Source organism: Oryctolagus cuniculus, chromosome 3, assembly GCF_964237555.1.
Source record: "Oryctolagus cuniculus chromosome 3, mOryCun1.1, whole genome shotgun sequence".
Taxonomy (NCBI): domain Eukaryota; kingdom Metazoa; phylum Chordata; class Mammalia; order Lagomorpha; family Leporidae; genus Oryctolagus; species Oryctolagus cuniculus.
Window position 1 is genome coordinate 32,724,715 of NC_091434.1, and position 23,655 is coordinate 32,748,369.

At 40.8% G+C, this 23,655-nt stretch overlaps 1 protein-coding gene across 5 annotated transcripts in view; it reads left to right on the plus strand.

The window, feature by feature from the left end:
* Positions 1 to 23,655, plus strand: part of KLF7 (KLF transcription factor 7) — a 98,470-nt gene that overhangs the window by 15,285 nt on the left and 59,530 nt on the right. For 2 of the 5 annotated variants that reach the window (XM_070070304.1, XM_070070305.1), the window contains exon 1: positions 16,797 to 17,049. The exons of the other annotated variants lie outside the window; for them this stretch is intronic. In XM_070070304.1, the coding sequence (XP_069926405.1) occupies positions 16,999 to 17,049 (51 nt within the window). In that variant the 5' untranslated portion in view covers positions 16,797 to 16,998. Of the gene's footprint in view, positions 1 to 16,796; positions 17,050 to 23,655 lie in introns of those variants that run through there. 5 annotated transcript variants of the gene reach the window in all.

Genomic DNA, 23,655 nt, shown 5'->3' on the forward strand with positions numbered 1-23,655 from the left:
AATAAAGTGCTTGTCTGTGTCTGAAGTAATTTGCTTTCTTCCTACACTTGGCATTCAAATACTGCCGACAAGGCACTTGGCCTTCATTTTCTAATGCTTTCAGGATGTTATTATACATTAGGAGTATTTAAAATAATTTATTCTTTTATATTGGCTTCCTTATGTTACTTAGGATATCATTTAGGTTGACCAGATGGTGATTTTCAGGGTCATTCTTTTCTTAAGCCATTCTTTTGTATTACTTGATACCGGGTGTTCCTCCTTTTCTCCAATCTTTGTCTTTAAAAATTTCTCAGTGCTACATAAAGGCTCAGGGTCATTATCATCCATGTGTGTGTGAGTGTATAATTTTTCCAAAAACAATAACTTTATCTTATGACAAAAATCAGCTAGTATTAAGCTATTTCTGAAAATTATTTCTAGAAAAAAAGATAACAAGAAAAGAAAGAGAAAGAAAAAAGAGAACAAGAAAAGAAAGGAAAAAAGAAAGCTAGGCAGGCAATATGTGGACATTGAGTGTCCTTACACAAATGGTTTTCCTACAAAAAAGAAACAGAATGCAAACCATTTGTCCTCCCACCCAAGATGTGCCTGCTTGCTTTTTCCTCCTGCTTTTGCATCCATGAGCTTGTTCTGATGCTCCTTACCCACAGACACTAGGATTTTACAAGTATTGATACTTGAGGAGCTCCAGACACCTCACTCCGTTGCCTCCCACCTTAATTTTCAGATATCCTACCTGTGCTCTAGAAGTCATTCTTCAAGTCCAATCCAGTATTGTATACTCAGGAACTGTGAGCCCCTTTTCAATATTTTAAACACATTTGCATGTTAGCACAATGGGTGATCCAGCATAGTTTAGGCTTAGTGCTTCTCAAAGGGTGGGCTGCTCCTCTCAGGGCTTCATGAGCACAGTGTGAAATAGTGCAGAATCACCTTGGTAGGCAGTTTTACTCCCTTTTCAGTTTTTTTCCAGTCGTTCTAATGCAAGGTGAAGAGCTTGCTTTGTTGTCACATGTCATCCATACCTCTCTAGGGCTGCATGTGCATGTGGCCCTTTCCTTTCTACCTTCCCTTGCTCCCTCCTTTTTTTATATTAAGGAGACTCAGTTTTTGACAAACATCCCATTTAAAATTAATATATTTTATTTTCTTGGTTTTAACTTTATGATTATCTTCTACTAATGGTTATTGTAGTGAAATAATGTTAAAACACATGCAGGCTTAATATATAATGCCTTAATGAGATGATTAAAACATGCAAATCATACAGAAATGCTGATTTACTAAAAATGCAGAAGGTGAAATGAAATTAAAGTTTGGAAAACACTGGTGTCATGGAAAATTCAAGGCATTTGACATTAGAAAACCTAGAATTTAGTCTGGACTTTGTAAGTATAAGCCAGGGCAAATACTGAACTGTATTTTCCCTTCTGCAATGTGGGGATTATAATGATAGGATTGTTCCAATCAAGTGAAAGATTGTGAAAGTGCTTTGTGAACTGTCACAGCATTGTTGTTTTCTCTTCTGTGGTAGGGGAGGTTTTGTTTTAAGCCTTAAACTATTACTTCTTGTTGACGTTCTTCCTCTTTATGATTTGTGTTGTTTTCTGAGTAAGACTTTAGTCCTTTCTTATTTGTTAAAACGGAGTTATTATTTGTGCTTTATTTATGGCACTGAAAATTTTCTTACTGGTTGTCTAAATGGGCACATGTAACTTACTAATCTATTTTGTGTGTATTCACGTGTATTAGTTCTCACCTAGAATTTGAGAAAATAAACTTAGTCTGTCATATATAGATGTCAGAATGTCTGGATAAAGGTGATATATTTGTCATTATTTTAAAAATACATTTTAATCATTAAAATATTTTACCACACTCACAAAACAATTGTGTGTATTTGTGTGTGTATGTGTGTGGTCATGGCATCCACTGATGAGGAAAGTCTGGGAGGTGAGTACCATCGGGACAGCTTTCTTCTAAAGGTGAGAGTCTTTGTGGCTAAAATGACTCATTGACCAATGCAATGTCACATTTGGTTAGAGAATAGGAAAATGGGGATTTACCTGGATAGGAAGTCCTGGACTTACCAAGACTTGTAATCTAAGCCTGTTTTTTAATGCCATGTTAGGGTTGGAGTAACACAGCGGTGTGTTACTCTCAGGGACATGCACTTTTATCCCAGCCTGAGATCACCTGGATGGAAGGTAACTGCAGATAGGAAGGGAGGGTGAGCTCTCAACACAAAGACCACACTGACTGTGTTGACCACAGCCCCTGAACTCTTCTCCTTTGGATGCGTGATCTACAGGCTGCTTCCAATAGGTGCCATATTAACAAGGATTTGGAAGCCTGGGTGTCAGGTACAAAGTCCATTCCCATTCTGTCACCCAGAACACTGGTTGAAATGAGAGCCTATCTGCATCTCTGTGAGAAGCTCTCTGGAAGGCTTCTCTCACCAGTGACTGTGGCATCAATGGTGGATGCACAGTGGCCACTGCCACCACTGAGCACAGTGTAAGCACAAAAAAGCCAGGATGAATTGCTGGCAGTTTCTTGGTTGACTAACATCATTTCCAGTAGAACAGATGTAGGCAAGCCTGGGATGTGGGCCCAGGAGGCCCCTTCTTCTATGTGAGTCTGGCACCCCTGCTACACTTTGCAGTGGTAAGTGCTAGAAAAGGTACAGCTAGTTCAGAAGACAAAGGCAGAGCCTCCTGGAGAGAAAGCAACAGCTTGGAGTGGGGGTGTTCTTTACAGCATATTTTTAAAGTTTTTCTCCCCAGAAAATTATTGAAGATCTATCTCAGAAAGAAAAATATACCAATTTCTTTTCTTTTTTTTTTTTTTTTTTTTGACGAAGGAATCAACAGGACCTAGTAGCAGTGAGGAAAAGATTAAGATTTGTATTCCTAAGAGCTGATGGAAACTACGTGTTTTGGGTAGAACAAAAAATTGGTTTGTAAGGAGACATTCCTTTGTCCTTGTGATCTTGACTAAAAGGACATTAACACAGGAAATGACTTGAGTGTATCATATGTTAAGGGCATCAAGAACTTGGTGGAAAATTGGATGGGGGTTGAGGAATGATAGGAGACTGCGCCCTTAAAGCAGACATTGGCAAGGGAAACCTTGGAGGGCAAGAGTCATAAAGATGGCTACTGCAAGCCAGGCTGGTGATGTCAGCAAGTGAGACTGGCAGAAATATAAGGCAGTAGAAAGTGGTAGAGACTGTGGTGATGTGGAAAGTATAGACTCTGTCCAAAGTTGCAGGTGCCATTCAGCTCTAGTAATTTGCTCCTCTTAAAGGATATAGAACCTATTGCCAGATCTTCTGGTTTTGCATGATAAGCCAGAAATCTAAATTTTTATTTCAAGTACCCTGATTTAAAAAAAAAAAAAAACTATGGATAAAGTAGAAATATTACATTTGTTGAAATACTGTTAGTTGGATCTGGCCATTATTCTACCAGAGTTTCAGCCCATCTATCATTTTGGACTGAGTAGCTCTGTAACCATTCATTCAAAGAGAAAGTTTGCATGAGATTGGTCCTGGAAAGCAGTGCTATCCAGGGTGTTGGTCTATCTGGCTAAGATCTAGGTTGGGTTGGGTGGAAACCCTGAAGTAACAGGTAACAGAATCCCTTTGCCCTGGCTTTAGACACAGAGAGGGAATAGAAGTGAAGAGGTGCAGGATTGTCAACTTCCCAGCTCACTTTTGAAAGGATTTGTTGGGATATACATTTGCATCAACCTCACACAGGAGAATTTTGATTCTGGGGTCAGGAATGTGACGAAACACTTGACTGCACATCTGGATTTTTGCCACCAATGTAATTTGCAGGGACATATGGCCATAAAATGCTTGAGATCATGAATTGCATAGACTCCCCATCTGGAGAGCTATACCTTTCTCTACAAAACTGAATATGTATGCTTTTCCAAGGTTTAGTTTTGATTTTTTTAAAAAGAGGATAGAAACTCACTCAAGTACTTAAAAAAAAAGGTTTCAGATCATGTGGTAGCATTTCAAGTTCACAAGTTAACTTTACTGAAAAATACTGTTTTGTTTAGGGAAAAATGAAACATGTCCTAAAATATTTCAAGAACTGATGATGTGGAAACCCTTGCCAGCAGAGACCAAGGCAACAGCCAGACCAGGGTGGATGTTAGAGTTGAGCACGTTATGTGATCAGAGGGGAAATGAGGAAGTATAGAAAAGGAAAGGTTAATGGGGTTTTCCATGTTACCTATCAAATCATGTTTGACAAGAGATTTTTTTAAATTTTATTTAAGGAATAAAAACCTCATGCATTTCACATACACAAATTTGGGAACATGGGGATTCTTCACACCCTACCTCCCTTCCACCCATAATCCCACCCTTCTTCCTCCTCCCTCTCCCATTCCCATTCTTATTTTTTTTTTACAAAGATTTATTTTCAGTTAACTTCATACTCATAAGATTAATCCTACACTAAGTCTGAAGAAAAAAAAACTAAATAGTATGAAGAAAAAAGAAAAAAAAACAAAATTATTGTTCAACAGTCAACTGTTCAAAATTGTTGCATTACAAAGTGTCAGTTTCACTCCTATAGATTACCTTTTAGGTGCTCTATTAGTTATCACATATCAGAGAGAACATATGGTATTTGTCTTTTTTGTGACTGGCTTATTTCACTAAATATAAGGGTTTCCAGATGCATCCATTTTGTTGCAAATGAAAGTTTTTGTTTTTTAACCACTGTGTAGTATTCCATAGTGTATATTTACACCAAAATTTCTTTACCCAGTCTTCCATTGGTGGATATCTGGGTTGATTCCATACCTTAGTTATTATAAATGAGGTGCATTGAACATGGGGGTATAGATAATTCTTTCATGTGCTGATTTCATTTCCTAGGTAAATTCCCAGGAGTAGGATGGCTGGGTCATATGGTAGGACTTTATTCAGTTTTCTGAGTTATTTCCTTACTGCCTTCCACAGTGGCTGCCCCTAGTTTATATTCTCACCTACAGTGGATTAGGGTACTCTTTTCCTCACATCTTTGCCAGCATTTGTTGTTTGTTGATTTCTGTATGAGAGCCATTCTAATTGTGGTTTTTATTTGCATTTCCTTGATGACTAATGATCCTGAGCATTTTTTCGTATGTCTGAAGATTATTTGAATTTTCTCTCTTGAAAAATGTCTGTTCAGGTCCTTTTGGCAAAAAATTTTAACTAAACCTGTCAATAAATGCCTTAATGATATGCCACTGCATGGTACTTCCTAAAAAATAAAAGCAGTAGATACTTTATGATCAACAATGGTGACAATTTTTTTATATTGATATGATGAGTATTCCATTCCTTAAATTCTGCCTTAGGACTGAGTCACAAGTTAACATTGTCCTCTGTTGACAGATGTGAATAATATCAATAAATACAAGTATATCAGACCACATTTGTCTGATTCTGCTCTAGTATATGGATAAAGAGGAAAAAACTTTCTGAGAAGAATGATGGCTTTTAAATAGCAAATGGATTGAATTGATGTGACTCTGATATGCAACATGGGGTACTTAACCTTGTGTCTAGAATCAAATGCCAGAAGCAGAGAAGCTGAAAACACCCATGAGTGTACAGAGATAAGAAATTTGCTTGATTTGCATGATTAGAGGAAAGACTTGGGGGTTCAGAGAGATGTGCAAACTTACTTTGTTTACCTTCAATGTCAGCAAATTTGCAGCTGACAATGACAGTTACTGGCACTATCCAGGGATGATGGCAGAATAAGAGAGAGACCAGAGTATATCTTCAAATGAAGGGAAAGAGTACATGAACCCTTGCTCATTGGGGGTTCATGAGATTTTTTTGGTTATACTCACCTGGGGACAGAGGCTGTATTGAGTCCTGTGAGCTATGGATAGGAAACAGTGATCCAGCTGGCTTGGGGACCTGAGCAAATCAGAAGGTAGTCAGGGATAGAACTGCTGGTTTTATTGCCTTGCAGGTTTAGCAATACCTCTGTATTTTGGGCTGGTGATAAAATGTGAAGTGCTTATTTTGGTATATGGAGGTGACCCAAGAAAACAGCAAAAAATTTAGTGGCAACGTGATACTTTAGCGTTTGTGACTGCAGATGAAGGAGTACACATTGGTTTGATGCATTTACAAGTTTTGCCTTAGAAGAGCTTCCTGACAGCACTTGCTGGCATGCTTGGAAATCTATGCCAAACAATAGCTCTTTGCCATTCTGGTTTTGGTTGGCCTAACTGTGCATTTTTTTCTACTGTGACAACTCCTAGACCAGGGGCAAGGTGTTTATGGGAGCTTCTCAACACACACGGGGTTCATCTGTTGAGCTGCACAGCAGTTGCCTCCCCAGAGTTAAGACTTTAATGAAGCATCCATTCCCTGGGAGCCAGCCTGCCCCTCCCCCTCTCCTGTCTCCACTACAGCAGAGAGCAAAGTCCTCTCTTATGATATTGCAGTTAATAATGCTGCTCTATTGATTTTGTGAGCCTCTCAGTCACGGGGGATGCATGGGGGATGGGCTCAAAGCTAGCAGAGTGCTTCCTCCAACTCTGTTTCCAGCCCTGGAGCTTTTGTTTTGAATCTGGAAACTTGGACGAGGGCTGGATTTCCAAAGGTCAAATGTGCCAGTGTGTTTTGTCCTTAATGAGTGAGGCTTGCCCTAGAGCCCTCACTGAACTCACCAGAGTTGAACCTGATTAGTAGCAGTAGCCCCTCTATAACCAGATCCAATCGCTTGGTGCCCCCTTAAGAAGGGCCTCAAGGAGCTGCAGAGGGTTGTTGGCCCAGAGAATGTGGTCATAAATAACGTGTCTAGAGGAATGGGTGAGGTTTCCTCTTTGTTTAGAAAGCCAGAAAAACATCAACAGAAAGAGGCTGCAAAGGACAAAAACATACCTAGGACCTGAACCTTCAGTTCTCTGATCAACAAAACGTTTGAGGATTTTTAATAAAGGAATTTATCAAACCTTACTTTTTGGTGTGGAGATTTTCCTTGTTTCTCATCTCCTTTTCTCCTCCTATTCATCTTCTCTTCCATGTTTTCTTCTCCTTCTGCTTCACCTTTTAATGTGCACAGATCAGCTGACCTCAGCGAAGCTGATGTTTGTTTGATTTGATGAGAGAATTTCTTAACTTATTATTGATCTTTTTGCTTTACTACCAGGCAGCTCAGGGCTGGATTTAATTCTGTGCTTCATTCAGTAGCATTTTATTGTTTTTTAGCTAAGACTTTTGGGGGCAGTATTTCTTATCTTTTTGGTGGTTGTTCTCATTTTGTGGTTTGTTATGCATGTGCTTTTAACTGGAAGCGTGAATCTGAACAAGAAAATCTCTCAAATGATTTTTCTAAATATTTCAGTTCAGGAATATTACAGGGCAACATTAGTATGACTACTGAACCTCACTAGTATGTTTTGGGCTCTGTAATATTTCCCTAAATGGTTACCAAGGAACTACAGAAGTGGCTACTGCCTTTCAGTAAATGCTGTGATAGGGCTGAGCCCATAGGAAAGCAATCTTTGTTCACCAAAAATCCTTTTCATATTCTAGGCCCTTCCATTGCATTTCTTGCTTCTTCCTATTATGTACCCCATAAGTAAGGACCCTTAAACTGCTCATCCTTTTCCACACACAGTGGGGCTTTCATGCATCTGTGCCCTTATTCATGTCTGCTCTTTCCTAGGCTGTTGTTGCTCCCTTTCTCCACTTGACAAAAGCACATTTGTCTGTCGAGATCTAAGTCAAATATAACTTCACCCAGCAGCACTGATGTTCCATGAAGAATGCATTGGTTCCTTCTGTATGTTGCCATAGCACTTTATTCACCCTGGTTCTTAGTAACATATATAACATGTCACCTTTAATTAAATGTATTTGTAGCCCTTATGTATATACCTTGAGCACCTTATAGGCAGGTACAAAAATATAGGAGCCCTTGAAGTCTCTGGAGCAGTATCTTCTATAAAGTGGAAGCTCAGTAGATAATTGTTGGATTAATGTAAAACAAGTAAAACATACAGACCCTGTGCCCAAAAGGGCAACAGAGATCAGACAGATATAGCCTGTTTATCTTAGCCAACAGTTCTTTCTTTCTGATTGTTGTCCTAGTGAACAAATCTGCCAATCTGGGACTGACCCAATCACCTTGGAGAACAGCATGCAATAAGAAATGATAGTGGCCCTTATTCAAGATTAAAAAAAAAATCATTTAAGGAATGTTTATTGTGCAATTACTGATTATGCCAAACAATGTGCAAAGTTTAAAACTTGGTGGCAGACCTCAAAGCTCTTGTGGATTTGTCACAGCCCTTGTTGCCTTCTGCTTAATAAGAGAGTAGGGATTCAAGCTGGGTGGCACTGGGCAAGAGTATGTGAGCAGATAACTCAGAAAAATGCTGTTCATTCACTCTTCCATCCAGATGGGTCTTCCCTCAACCCGAGGGTTTCATAGGAAAACTCTGTTGGGAGGGGGCTTAATTTTCCCCAGCTGGAAGGTACTGTAGGAGACAAAGTTCTAAGTTATCTTATGATCTGATTCTACAAGAGAAAGAGTAGCCCTAAAATGCCTGTGTCTTTCCTTTTGCCTCTCCTTTCCTGTAGAACACACATCTCAAAATGACAACTTTGGTCCCATGCTGATTTTACACACTCCCACTTCCCAATATTTACCAGTATTCCTAGTTGTTACCAATATTTCAAAAATCCTGGAGATTTCACATCAACCTTGTGGAAATTTAGCTTCTTTTAAAAACTTTGCAATACCGTACTTCCATTTGCCTCATGATTTCAGTGAGTTTGAGCTGTGTAGCAACTTCCCCTTTTAGCTATGTAGTAACTTCCCCAGTTCACCAGTCTCCACCTCTGCTTATTGTCATCTTCCTTGACTGTTTCACTGATGTGTCCAAATCAGCATTTCTTTGTACTGTTCCCCTTGACCCCATGTGTGTTTGAGTCTGTGAATCCTAATCTAGTTTCATCAATAAGGGCATTAATGGCTATAACCTTAGAAATAATATCTGTGTACCCCAGTATTCCAAGAATAACCATGTAGAACCAGGTGGCTGGGCAGAAACTACAGCCCTGAGTCTGCAACTGAGATACCTGGAGACATGGCAAGTCCAGTTGCAGAGGGATCAGGGTACTACATCTCATGTTCTTCATGCCTGGCTTCCCTTAACAAGCAAAATTTGGACATAAGAAATGTCATATATTCAAAGTCAGAGGATTTCCATAGTATTGGAAGAGATTGTATACATCTCATCTGTTTTGTTAATAGAAGAAACCAATGCCCAAAGAGGAGATGACTCACAAAAGGGCTTAATTGTGTGGGAGGGGCTGGTGAAAGTTCTCCTGAATTTGGTTTGTGTTTTCCCCATCACTTCCCCTTGTCTTTGATTTTACATCCTTAGAAAAAGTCCTAGAGTTGAAGGATTTTCTTATTTAAGATTGCTTAGGCACACCATTCCCCATACCCACCCCCAAAAAATAGTTAAATTACTTAATTTTTAAGAAAGACGGCCTCCCCTTACCATGCTTTTCTGGACTACAATAATCCTCTTCACCATTGTCTGTCCTTCTTTCAATGATCCCTGCTGGGTCATTGGAGACAAAAGCACTTTCAAATTAGTGGTCTTGTTCCACGTGAGGGACAGCACCAGGAGTTAGTTTTGTCCTGGAACTGCTGTGCTTCTCCAGGTTTGGAGGATCCTCCTTGGAGATGTGTTACTGATGAGACACAGCTATGAAATTCAGGAATTTTACACAAGGGTGAGATACTTGCTGTTCGTCTGTTTCCCATTGTTCTACTTTTCCTCCTTTCCTACTGCTTCTGTTTCTTGTGTGTTTCTCCTTGTTGTGTTTTCAATTAGAATCTTGAACAGAAGAGTTGGGTGATTTATAATATTGGTGTTGAAAATAAGCCAAGAACCACTTGTGAAGGGCACTGTTGGGGAAGGCGTGGAATCTCATTTAGTCAAAATTGTATTTTTGTATTTGTTAAAATTCAGAAATGTTTCTTAAATGTTGAATAGCAAGTTTCTATTCTTTTTTTAAAGTAAATTCTAGTTTCCATGTATTTTGCATTAATCAAATAAACAAATGAAGTCTTAAATAAACTGTATTCATGTTTATAAGTTTTTTTAGTTTGATATTATATTTGCTTATTTATTTATTTATTTGAAAGACACAGAAACTGAAAGGGATATACATGTAGATGGAGAGATCTCCAACCTGCTGGTTCACTCTTCAAGTGCCTGGCAAAATCCAGGACTAGGCCAGGTAAAAGCAGAACTCAGTTGGGTGGCAGGGGCCAAACTACTTGAACCATCATTTGTTGCTTCCCAGGGTGTGCATTTGCAGAAAACTAGAATCAGATGAGCAGAACTCCAACCCAGGCACTTTGATATGGGAGTGTAGGCTTCCTGAGAAGCAACTTAACCTCTGTGATAAATGCCTGGCCCTTAGTCTCGATCTTAAAAAGTGATAACTAGTTCCATTTTCCATGTCAACAACTGAGTGTTGACAAGTTGCAGTAGATGAAACAGTTTGACCAAGGTATGGAATGACAAGAGAAAACTCAGAGAATTTTCATAATACAGGGATTTTGTCAAAACCAAAACCATTCACCAGGAGAAACGACTTAGATAAATGTAGGTGAAAGCTTATGAAATGAAATTTGGGATCTGGTAGTGTTTCTAACTTGGAAGATCCTAAACATCCAAATTTACTCAGGGATGATGATTTTTTAGAATGTTTTGAGATCTTTGGTGGTTCATGGTTGGACCAGGCAAAGACTAATTGTTAATAGCCAAGAAAACTTTGGTTGTTTCTGGTCTTATTTGTAGCATGGTTGCAGAATTGTGTAAAACCTTATTTTGTCTAGAAGGTTGGGTTCTTTGTAGATAGGATGGAGATTTTAATCCTTGTTGCCTATGTAGTCTCCCAGGGGGACTCCCAAGTATGACATTACATGACAAATCTTGATAAGCATTTCAGATGCTTTTCCCAAAAGAATTCTCTGTTGAAAAAAAAAAGTATATGTCATTTCATATGGAGTGGATTGGAAAAGTCCCAATTTCACCTGAACATTATAGTGAGGACTTTGTTCCTGTTTCTGTCAGCCTATTTTCCAGAGAAAATGGAAGATTTCTGTAGATTTCTGATTCAGTAAGTTGCGGGCTGAAAGCTCAGAGTGTGCTTTTAAGAACACTGCAGTAAAGCACTACCTTCTTTAGCAAAAGTAATTCTTTCATTCACATAGCTGGTAGCAAATCCTGGTAGTGTAGATGTCATTTTCATTTTCTTTTTTTCAAAAAAAGCATGTGCAAGGAGGATCTCAAGTTATTGAAGATCAAGCCAACTAGGACCAAATTTTGTGGCAGTCGCAGACATAGACACAAACATCAAAATGTCTCCTTAGTTAAGGTGTTGGCTCTGCTGGGGCCCACATTCCAGGATTCTCAGTAGAGAAAACATGTTTTCTTTATACGGGAGTTTTATTAGCAGCAATGTTCCGGTATGTAGTTCAGGTTAATTAATGATGTAGTCACACTGGTGTCTGGCCACAAGGTTTATTTCAGTAAGTAGGGCACTAGGAAATCACATTGGCATATCTTGTCATGCTGAAAAGGAAGCCTTAATTTAGACCATTAAAATACATTTCTATGAGATCTGTCAACAAGGTACTTTGAGAATTCTTAATGTGGATACTGTCTTAAACTAAAAATGAATTCACCATAAGCTATGAGTACAGATGCAGTGGTTTCCATGAGTATATGCCATTTCTAAATATTTTGTTGGCTCAGATAATGGAGACCTCAAAGGCCCAGACCACCCACAAGCTCTGGTGGAGTTGACCTCCATTGCACAAGGAGATTCGTACCAAGGATCACCTTTTCCCCATGAGAGGTTTTTATTAATTTTAGATCACAGTGGTGTTTTAAAACTTAATTTGTGTTGTGCAAATGTAGCAACCTTCCTTGGAGGTTGAAACAACAAAGCAACTGGATTGGAAATTAGATTTCCCCCTGTATGCTGCTAATGTAGTTCTTGTTCCATTGGGAGTTCCCCTTTGCATGGGTTGATGATTTCTTTGAAACTGTATGGAAATTGGTTCAGACAGCAACAAAGGGGAGAGGGGATGGCAGTGATGATTCAAATTAGTGTCTCTTCTTCAATCAGAGTCTGTTGTGTCATCTGGTATCAGTGAGCCACTCAAGATGAAGGGAGCTGCCAGAGCTACTGGAATCCAAACTTTAAGAACTTGGTACCTGATTTTCCCCTAATCAGGTTGGGTTGAACAGTTCACTTGAAATATGCAGCGTTTTACTGTGGTTCAGAAATGGGCCAGGGCTGGCATTGTGGAGTAGAGGGTAAAGCCTCCCTTTGCAGTGCTGGTATATATGGGCACTGATTTGAGAACCGGCAGTTCCACTTCTGATCCAGCTCTCTGCTGTGGCCTGGGAAAGCAGCAGAAGATGACCCACAACATTGGGCCCCTGTGCCCATATGGGAGACGTGGAAGAAGCTCCTGGCTTCTGGCTTCAGAACAGCCCAGCTCTGGCCATTGTGGCCATTTGGGGAGTTAAATAGTAGATGGAAGACCTCTCTCTCTCCCTCTCTCTCTCCCTCTCTCTCTCCCTCTCTCTCTCCCTCCTTCTCTCCCTCTCTCTTTCTCTCTCTCTGTGTTTCCTCCTGCCTCTCTGTAACTCTGTCTTTCAAATAAATAAATTGAAAAAAATGGGCCAATACAATGTTACTTTACATGATAGAAACCCATCTCTTCCTTTCTGCCTCACCTCTTCCCAGCCAGCATGTGAAAGATTCTTAACTCCCTAACATAATAAATAAGAAAGAGAACAACTATATGAGTATGAGAACAGGAACAGGTTTAGAGAAAGGCTTTCAAAAATACATAAAAATCTATAAGTGTTGTATGTTAATAGAAAATTTTAAAAATAAAATAATAAAGAATTACCAGGAAAAACATATACTTCATTGTGAGTGGCTTGCACACACAAACTGTCTCTCTGTCTCTCTCATAGGAACCCTGTGCAGTTTATATTCAATATTTCCACCCTTTAGCTCTTGCTTAGTTCAAACGCCATACCCTCTTAATTGGATTTTGGCTCCCTTCCAGTGTTTGAGACTTCTGTATCTGAAATAATGGTCCTGAAATAAATAGCACCTCTCACTAGAGATGCCTTTTTATGTAAAATTCTTAAAGGGAATAGAGGGGAAGGAAATGCTTCCATGTTTAGGAATTTATGGGAAAGGCACCAGAATGGGCCAACACAGGAATTTCAAAGTATCTCATCTATGTAAGTGAAGAGTGTGGTATTTAGAGTAACAGAAAACATGGGTCCATATTGACTGCTAAATTTGAATGGACCTTTTCATTTAAGGGCTGCTAATGTTGGGCGTCATGTTGCTGTGACCCAAATGCTTTGGAAACCAGTGATTGGTGTTGCCTTTCCTGGGGAAGTCCTTTCAGCTGGTAGAAATGGGAATACACCATGTAAAATGTGTGGGGCCTCTGTCTTTAATCTGCTCCCTCAGGACACCAGTTAATAAGCACCTGTCACCGGGGTGAGGAGAGAGGTGGGTTTGCTTCATCGTAGTGACACTCGGAGCCCATGATGCAATACAGACTGCTGGGAAGAAATGCCCTTTGCATCTGTTTGAAGCAGGTGGGGTGTGCTCCCAAGACTGACCCCTTTGTCTTGTGAGTGTGAGTTAGCAAGTGCCTTCCCAGCCCTACAACTTGTAATGGAGGAGAAATGATGATGGATCCTTTTGACCTAATAAGGTGGATATTTTGGAGTAGATTTCCTGACCAGGCAGAGTGCTTCCTGGAGTCCCAGACCTGATTAATGGCTTCAGCTGATTCATTCAGCTGGTACAATTTGGAGGCCTTTCTCAGGTGCAGCACTTGGCGTGGGGACTCCTTGGTACATAAGACCATTTCTCTAATTTCCTGGGCTTTCCATTCTAGTAGAGAAAGACAGTGAACATGCAGACACATGATTCAGATCTCTCCAGTAAATACTAAAATGCAAGCAAAGCCAGGCAGGGTGATGGAGAATGAATGGGATGTTTGGGTTAGTCTATTTGGGCAGATGAAATACAGGCTTTTGAGTAGGTGACAGTAAAGCTGGAACACAACAGATTTCTAAAAAGCAGGTGTGCACTAGCCAGGGAGTCTGCACTCAAGGGTCTGGAATGACAGGTTCTAGAGCTCTGATATAGACATAGGCCTGGTGTGAGGAGGGTAGGGACTGAAGGAAGAAGTGGAGGAGTGGAGAGAATTAAGGCCAGATCATGTGGCGTCTGGTTTGCCATGGTAAAGCAGTAAGAATGAGGGCAGGCCACTGAAGGATTATCAGCAAGAAGTGTGAATTGGAAGGGGTCTTTGAATGCATGGCTCATTCATTTTGCTTGGAAGGAAGTGAACGTCATGTACTTGAGTACTTTATTGGAAAAGGCTAAGGGTGATGTGGGAAAGGGAGGCAGTAAAACTGATTCCAAGGCCAGTATTCTTTGCACCAGTAAAAGAAAAAAATGAGGGTTGAAGATAGTATTGTGTCCACTTGCCTTTATTCTCTTCCTGGTGGTTCCTGGAAGCCAGAGGGGGTAAGAGAAAGCAGCAGTGGGAGAGGGACATTCTGGGGCAAGGGAATTGGTGTTGACCTCCCACACAGGAGCATATGCTCAGGGCTGCCCTGTGAACTTAAATTTTTCATTCAGTTTAGAATCCCAGCCTTCAGTGTTAAATACTTTCTTTTTTTTTTTTTTTTAATTTTTTGACAGGCAGAGTGGACAGTGAGAGAGAGAGAGACAGAGAGAAAGGTCTTCCTTTGCCATTGGTTTACCCTCCAATGGCCGCCGTGGCCGGCGCACCGCGCTGATCCGATGGCAGGAGCCAGGTACTTATCCTGGTCTCCCATGGGGTGCAGGGCCCAAGGGCTTGGGCCATCCTCCACTGCACTCCCTGGCCACAGCAGAGAGCTGGCCTGGAAGAGGGGCAACCGGGACAGAATCTGGCGCCCCAACCGGGACTAGAACCCGGTGTACTGGCGCTGCCAGGTGGAGGATTAGCCTAGTGAGCCACGGCGCCAGCCAAATACTTTCTTTAAAATGAAAAACATCGATGACATAAGAAATAATAATAAATTAAATAATAAATTAAATCTTAAGATAGTTATGTATCCTATAAGAAATGTCAGTAAAATAAACATATAAACCTTGTTTCTGATGGCCTTGTGGTGAAGAAAGAGGCAATTTTAGCTTGTAGCAGCCATGCCTACCCAGGATTGTGTTCACTGTTAACTTTTCAACTGATTATTTGATTGAGAGTTGCTTCATTCATTCAGGCAGGCAGGCAGGCTACAAATCCGTCACAGATCTGGGTGCCTTGGTGGAGCCCACATTCTAGTGAAGCTTACATATTTAATGCTGGTGAGGCTGATACCTGTGATGAAGCAGAAAATTAAAGTTTCTCAGATTCCTGGGTCTTCTGAGGCCTTATAACAGAGGCCATGAGCTCCCAGCAGAGCAAGGTCTGAGAACCACGTTCTTCTAGTTCTTCAGGCTCCTGTCTTCCCCTGCCCATTGACAGCAGAGCCCTGCATCAGTTTCTTTGAGCCTATTCTGAGCGAACCATTCTCATTTTAGGTCTTTTCCTGGCTACTACTATTTCATGGCATCATATGTAAAATTCCACACTTGTCAGGCTCTTAGAAGTTCAGTGCCCTGCCCTGGTAGATAAGGGCATTGAGCTCAAGGAGGTTAAAGCCACTTAGCTGGCTGATCAGGGCTGACTTTCCTGATTCAGGATCCCCTGACTGCTTAAGCCCTAATATCCACAGAGTTTACTTGGGCAATCATTTGGTATTTTTCATATTCTTCCATGCCTTTTCATTCTTCTTGGAAATATAATGAAAACAACACTTATTAGGTAGTAGCTACAACATACACCCCTGTTCTAAGCACCTGGAATCCATCAATCAATTGAACTTTCACAGCACTCGTGGGTGGCAGGTACTACCATTACCCCATTTTACACAAGAGCAAACTGAGGCATGGGAGAAGTCACTTCCCCTAGGGAGATGGAACTAGTAAAGTGTATAAACTGATTTTGGACCCAGAATTGGTTCCAAGGCCAGTGGTTTTAACCCCTACTCTTGTGCGTCTCAATGCACATGGGGTCCAGTCTGTTCCCTTAACTGGAGTGAGCAGCACAATTTCTAGGTGTCTCCAACTAAGTAGCAGTAATACTGTCCATGCAGGAAGCCAAGCTTAGCACTTAGTTTCATTTTCCATGGTCTAAGGAGACAGCAAACATCTCTCTTTGCATCCCCCACATTGTCCTTAACATTCCTTAGTGGAGGTTCCTGCAGGCTCTCTGCTTTGCAAGTATCCTCTGGGATCACCAGCCACGAAATTGTATCTGCCACTAAGGGCACCCGTGGCCTTTGAACGAACCTATTGTTCTTGGGAAATTCAAGCTGTGAGTGGGAGAGAGAAAAAACACAGTACACACATGTAACTGTGCTTTGTAGTAAAAGAAGGAATCATATATGCAAATATACTTTTAAATGGAGGGTAGGGGAAGGCCATATTTAATCCAGCTGAGAAGGATATGACACTGTTCCAGGAGGGAGTCAATGAAATGAGTTTGCTTTAAAAAGAAAAAGAAAAGAAAATCCCAGTAGCCTGAGTCAGCCTGTACAAGTGATTTGGGAGAGGAAGGGGAGATGATGTAACTGGTTCGGCATGTTCCTGTCTTGGCCACTGAGTGTCACGGGGCCCAGGGAGTTTGAAGAGGATGTGCGAGTGTGTGTGTGTAAAGTTAATGGGAGCGGGTGGAGGGGTGTGGAAGAGCAGGCAGTAAAACAGGATTAATAACCCCTTGTCAGACCTTTCCCTGTTACTGTGTGTGTCAGTAATTTTGGTCTGAATGAGGGCTCTCTAGCCAATTAATGTGTATTTGTTTCCCTTGGCAAGACCCGTTAGGAGAAGGGTTGAGATTGGTGAGTTTGAAATTTTTCTTTTGTTTTTGCATTTTGGAAGAGGAGGCGAATATTGTGAGTTTGGGTTTTCAGTGATGCTCCTCCCTCCCCCCCTCTTAAGAGGCAGGAGGCAAGACATGGCCAGCTGGTGCCTTGAAGTGACACAGGTGCAGAGGCTGTGGGGGGTGGGGAGCCAAGAATAATTACAGGTTTCTGAAGCATCAGGCCCTGCCTGACACAAGGGCTCGTCAAGAAAACTGCTCTTTATGGAAAATTAATGGCAAAGCTGAAAAATCGTCAGTGCCATTGTTGTTCTTGGGAAGCCATCAGTCCTCAGAAGGGAGGCCCCCGAGCCGGTGGGCTCTGGTGAGGAGCTGGGATCAGTGAGTGTTCCCCTCCCCACCCCCGAGCAGATGCTGGTTGGCAGTGTCATGGTGGGTTTTTCTGATTTTTTTTTTCTTTCTTAAATCTCACTTTCAATCCAGATCCAGCCCTCTGCTCTTACTATTGGCGTGTGTAGAATTGTTTTCCGTTGATATTTAAGGTCTGAATTTAATTTTGACCGTGGACATGCAATAAATGAAGCAGGGACATCTAATTAAACTAACTTTCCAGAGCCAAAGTAACAAATGGGATTTCCACCAGTGTGTGCCGACCTGCACAGCAGCCTGGCTGGCTGATGCGGGGACAGCCAGCAGGAGCAGATTCTGTGACCGAGTTACACAGGAGCAATATCACTTGACCACTCAGAAGTGGGCGTTTAGTGACAGTCCAGTGGTCAAGTATTCATGAGCGATTCTTCTTAAAGGTAATTAAGCAGACTCTTCTTAGCTGCAAGTGTGGGTAGGGGGCAGACTAATAGATTTCACATGATTATATTATGAAAAGTAAAAACAATAGTGAACCAAGTCTGGTGCCCGGTAGAACTTACCTGTGCCTGGGTCACCTTCTCTCTAGGGGACCCTGTTAATTCTGAAGGTCACAGGTACTATGAAAGAGCAAAGTGCCTTTCTAAGTTGTTGGAGGTGGTGGGGACCCCGTTGCCTTCCTTTAGGAAAGTATAAGACCCAGGCCACAGCTCCTCACTTGGCCCAGCTTACGTGACTTTAAAGCTTACTTTCACGTTTAATTTGGATTGGATTTGTTTTGGGGATTTCTTTTATGCATTGCTAGTAAGGAATCCTTGGAAGATGAAAGGGGTGTTTGAGGCTGCTTAGCATCATGTGCCCAGGGAAAGTAATTTCAAAGACATCTCCCTCTCCCCAGGCCTTTAATCTTGCCTCCTTCCTCTCCTGCCTCCCCAAGGAAAAATATACAAACAAATATTTTCTTTGTATGTTGAAAATAGTTTGGGGAGGAGAAACATAGAAGAGGTTTTGATAGAAATCTCCCAACCTTCATGTGTGCCCAGAATTAAATTAAGTTTTGCAGCATTGCCTCTCAGAATTTACAGATTACTAGAGGGAAATATTTAATTTGGTTTCAGCTCCAGCTAGCAGTTGATGTGAGAAACAGTTGCAAGGAATGCGATCTTACACTGGTTGTAGTTCCGTGGTTATTTTGTGGAGTTCAGCAGTTTTGACAGTAATGTGTAATACTATTGTACCTCTGGGGTGTGCTATTGATGTTTTTTTTTTTTTTTTTTGAGAAGAAGCCTAATAGCTAAAAAATGCAGTAAGAGATTTTCATTATACAGTATACTTTTTTACCCATGTTTTCTAGACAAAATTCATTGTCTCTTAACCTTCTAGCCTAGTATTTCCTGACATTGGAAGTCAAGAAAGTGATCATGTGCTTAAAACTGTCTTAGGAAATATTGTCTAGGTCTTAGGAGATTGTTTCTTATCTCTGGTTCATGTATCCTGTCTGCCATGAGGTAGGGTCTGTGTGATCATCTTCTGCCTCCAATTTACAATGTTGAAACTCAGGAAAGAGGGCAAGATGGCTGCAGTACATGGTAGCTGAGTGTCTCCTGTGAGCTCACGGTGTGTATAATGCGTCTAAATGGTACCAGATCTCTCTGGCCATAATGCCACTGCCTTTCCTGTCTTTTATGGATGACTTAATGTTAAAAGACTAGAAATGGGTCCAAATCATTACACCGTATCAAACTTTGACAGGCAAGTGTCACAAACTTAACATCAGTAACAATCTTTTCAATCCTACAGTTTTTTATGTTGGTTTCAGGAATCAGAGGAATCCATCATTTTTGTTAAAAAGTGTGAAGTGTAGCACATTCAAGAAGTCAGGAAAAAATGAGCATTTTAGAAGATGCCTTGAATAAAGAAAGCAGCCCTCTCTCATCATTGGCTTGTTTTGTGTCACCCTGAATTTCCATTTTGAGATGTGTGTGAAGATTTCAAACACAAAAACGCAACTGGGCTTTGGGCGCCTCCCAGGAGAAAGGCCAGGGATTCTTTTCTCTCTTTCTGTACTTCATACTCTTTGGGGACTGTGGTACCATGGTTAATAGCACGTGACAAAACCACACATAGTAAATGTCAGGAAAAGACTCCCCTGGGACACTAAGTGCAGTTCACCTGCGTTTGCAATTACGTGGTGAACATTCTTTCTGGGAACCAAAGTTCACCCCTTCCTCACCAGGAACATCACCAGCATCATTGTTATTGTCATCAGGTCAAGGTCTGATTACAGAGGAAGCATGACTTTGCAAGTTTCCACAAAATGGCAAGCTTCACTTGCCCATATTTTTGCAGCTAGGCAAGATAGATAAAATTATTGAGAATAAGGAAAGCTGGCTAAAAGGACCACGAATGATGGATAACTGATTAGAGACATAGGTAGTATGAGGTGGACCATGATTTCATTGACTCTATTAGTTTAGAAAAAAAAATTGCAAAATGCAATTTTTTTTTGACTTCCCAACTTAAATATACATGGATCCAAATATTCCAAGTAATTACTTATATTGGAACAATTATTGAGTGGTGGCAAAAATATTGTACTAATGATTTTGTTTCATGTTCAAAGTAAAAGAGACAAGTAAAAACTAGAATTTTTATGTTCTAAACATTTAATTTGAAAAGAGATTACATGGAGGAACCTGGACTAGAGAATCTGAATCAACCAGATATAGTTAAAGTGGTGGGGACAGGAGCGAGTTGATATATGGAAGTGATTCTAATTTTTCCAGAAAATTCTAGCCCTTCCTTGTAACTCCCCTTTACTTTATACCCTTAGATATCTCTGTCATGTGAGATAACAGGTAGAGATTTAGTTTCAAATGATTAATTTTCTGTTTTAGAATCATGTAAAGAATATGATCATTGCTTTTTGGGTAACAATCTTAATACACCAGACGTCCCAGCAATCTGTGTACTCTTAGATTCACTTTGGAGAGAACGTTTAACTGTTCAGGGTTGAGGAGTGGTATATTTCAACACTTGACAGTCAGCATATTTTCATTACTCCATTTTTTTCTAGACTTCCTGAAGGAGATAGACTATATATTGAGCTTTTAATGAAAGCATGATTATTAGGAGGGAAAATGAAAGATCATTTCAGGCATATGGGCATAAGAGAAAGTAGAGATGAAAAAGAGATGAAGGAAATGCTTTAAGGAAAAGTTGTAGGGGAAATAGTAAAAGTGACACTAGATGTTTGCAAAAGCTGGCAGCCCAGTTCCATGTAACTGAATGATGAGATAAGGACAGGTTAAATGAAACTTATTAGTTAACTCTGTCTGGCATCATAGCCATATATGACAAATTATCTTATATTTTTCTTGATCCCATGAAAGTAACTGATTCCTGTTGGTAGCAGCGAGATTTTGGTATACTTAAAATGTGCTGTGAGATTTGAATTATCCTGTCATCTTTCAGCCGGAGGTATGGCAGTAGTAGGTTGATTTTTTTTTTTTAACTAGCTCTGACTTTTAATAATTATGTTTCCACAAGAGGATGAGTATGAAGAGTACTAAAAAAGGTTTCCAGGTGATCATTTTAAAACCAATTTCAAGCAAGATTTATAAGGAAACTAGGAGAGGAGGGAACCATGCATCTCAGCGGAGGTTTCAGAGAGCCTTTGTAACACTCATTTGTAGCTTACACATATATAAGAAAATCATTTTGTATTTGGGAACGTTTCTTCCTCATTGCTAATTGTAATGATTTTTCATGTGGTGTGGGTTGGTGGCCAGAGCCTTAAGCTGTATTGTTAGGACATGCTGAGGCAAGCCTTGTAGTTCCAAGGTGAGGTAGCAGACAGACACAATTTATGTCACTAAACTGACATTTGCTGACTCACACTTGGAGTTTGCTGGCTGGAGCGTCATTGGAATGGAGTACATCTCTGATTCTGATAGACGAACATTTGGACTCTCCATCCAAGTTCACAATCTACCAACAGGTTCTAGTCGGCTGATGGGTATGTCTCCCCTTCTCTTTTCTGAGGTTACTTTGGGCTTAAAGAAGAATTGCAAGATAGTACATAGAGGTCCACACACACATTGTCCAGCTTCCCATAATGCAAATAACCATAGGACAATTATCATTACCATGAAATTATTGCTGATAATTTCACTATACCATTAACTAATCTGTACACTTTATTTGAATTACAGTATTTTTCCGCCCGATGTTCTTTGGTTTGCTGGATCTCTTGTGCTTAGTTATCATATGTCTTTAAGTCTTCTCCAATCTGCTACTTCTTGGTCTTCCTTTGCTCTTCATGACCTTGACACTTTTTTTTTTTTTTTTTGGACAGGCAGAGTTAGACAGTGAGAGAGAGAGAGAGACAGAGAGAAAGGTCTTCCTTTTTCCATTGGTTCACCCCCTAAGTGGCCACTATGGCAGGCACGTTGTGGCCGGCACGCTGCATCGATCTGAAGCCAGGAGCCAGGTGCTTCTCCTGGTCTCCCATGCGGGTGCAGGGCCCAAGCACTTGGGCCATCCTCCACTGCACTCCCAGGCCACAGCAGAGAGCTGGCCTGGAAGAGGAGCAACCAGGACAGAATCTGGCACCCCAACTGGGACTAGAACCTGGGGTGCCTGCTGGTGGAGGATTAGCCTAGTGAGCCGCGGCGCCAGCCAGACCTTGACACTTTCAAAGAATACTAGCCAGGTATTTTGTGGAATGGTCCTCAACTTGGAATTTTTCTGATGTCTTGTCATGATTAAATTGAAGAGATGCATTTTTGACAGGAATGTGTCCTTTTAGCATATAAGGTCGGGGTACATGTTATCAGTATGAGTTGTTATGGGTACTGCTAACTTTTATCACATGGTTAAGGTAGTGTTGGCCAGGTTTCTCCACTGTAGTTATTCATGTTATCTTTGTAATTAGCAAATACATTGTTGGAGGAATACTTTGAGGCAAGACAGATATTTTTTCATTAACTTTAAAAAAATAATAAACTTGAAAAGCATGGAGAGGGAGAGGAGAAGAGGGGAGAGAGAAAAAAGAGAGAGAGAGAGAATGAGAGTCCATCTGCTGACTCACTCTCCAGTTGCCCACAGCATCTGGGACTGAGCCAGACTGAAGCCAGGATCCCAGACTTCAATCTGGGTCTCTATGTGGGTGCAGGGGCCCAAGTACTAGAACTTGAACAAGCACCTGCTGCCTGTAAGGGTATGTGCTAGCAGGAACCTGGAATTGGAAGTAGAGCCCTGTATCAGGATTGCAAGTCTTGACCTCTCTGGAGTGGTCCAAAGTTTCCTATATTTCCATGATCGCAATCTTTACATCTTCAGATCATATGTGTGACTCATGCACTCCTGGGATTTAAACAAGGGCATACTGAATTTTTTAATCTTCCCAGAAGAATGTGCAAATGTGATTAGAATATCTCAGTTCTTCAGAACTCTGAACTTGAAGAAATCTGGGTCTCCTAACAATCACAATGATCTCTTAGTGACTTTCAAATCTTTGAACTGGAAAATATATAAGGGGACAGGGCATACAGAGCTACATCAACAGCCCATGGTGACTGGGGTGGGTGTGAGTTGACCCTTGCATCAGAGGCAGGGAACTTTCTCAGGGGCATCTCATAACCCATGACTGAGCTGATTTTTACCTGGAACATGTCTGTGTCTTTGAGATCTGGTTCTGCCTTTTGGGCAAAACTCAAGAAGCATTACATTTGTGTTCCCAATGAGATGTATAGGTCATTTCTAAGATTACCAGCCTTAGAAGGATGGATCATATTCTGGGCCACAGGATAAGCCTCAATACCTTGAAAAGGATTGAAATTCTTATCAACTATGATATTTGACCTCAAAGAAATCCAATGAGAAATCAACAGCAGAAGGATATCTGGAAAAATCACAAAGTATCTAGCAATATTAAACAATACACTTTTTACTTCTGCCTCCAGTAATGATAGATTCCCCCACTGAAAATAACCATATAACAGTGAACATAATATCAAAGCAACTACCTGCATACCTTAAGTCAGCAGAGGTAGTCAGGTCTGGATGACAATCTCTCAGAGTATGGCGCTGTATAAAATGTTTCCAAGATGAGTGGAGGAGGAAGAATGATCCAAGTAATAGAATAAAGTTGATTTTGTCTTTGACAGATATTATGTACCTGCTGGGTACCAGGTGCTGTTGGTTGGTGGGTGATGGTTTAGAAAAGGAAGGGGGAAGTTTAGAGAGGTTTCAGAAG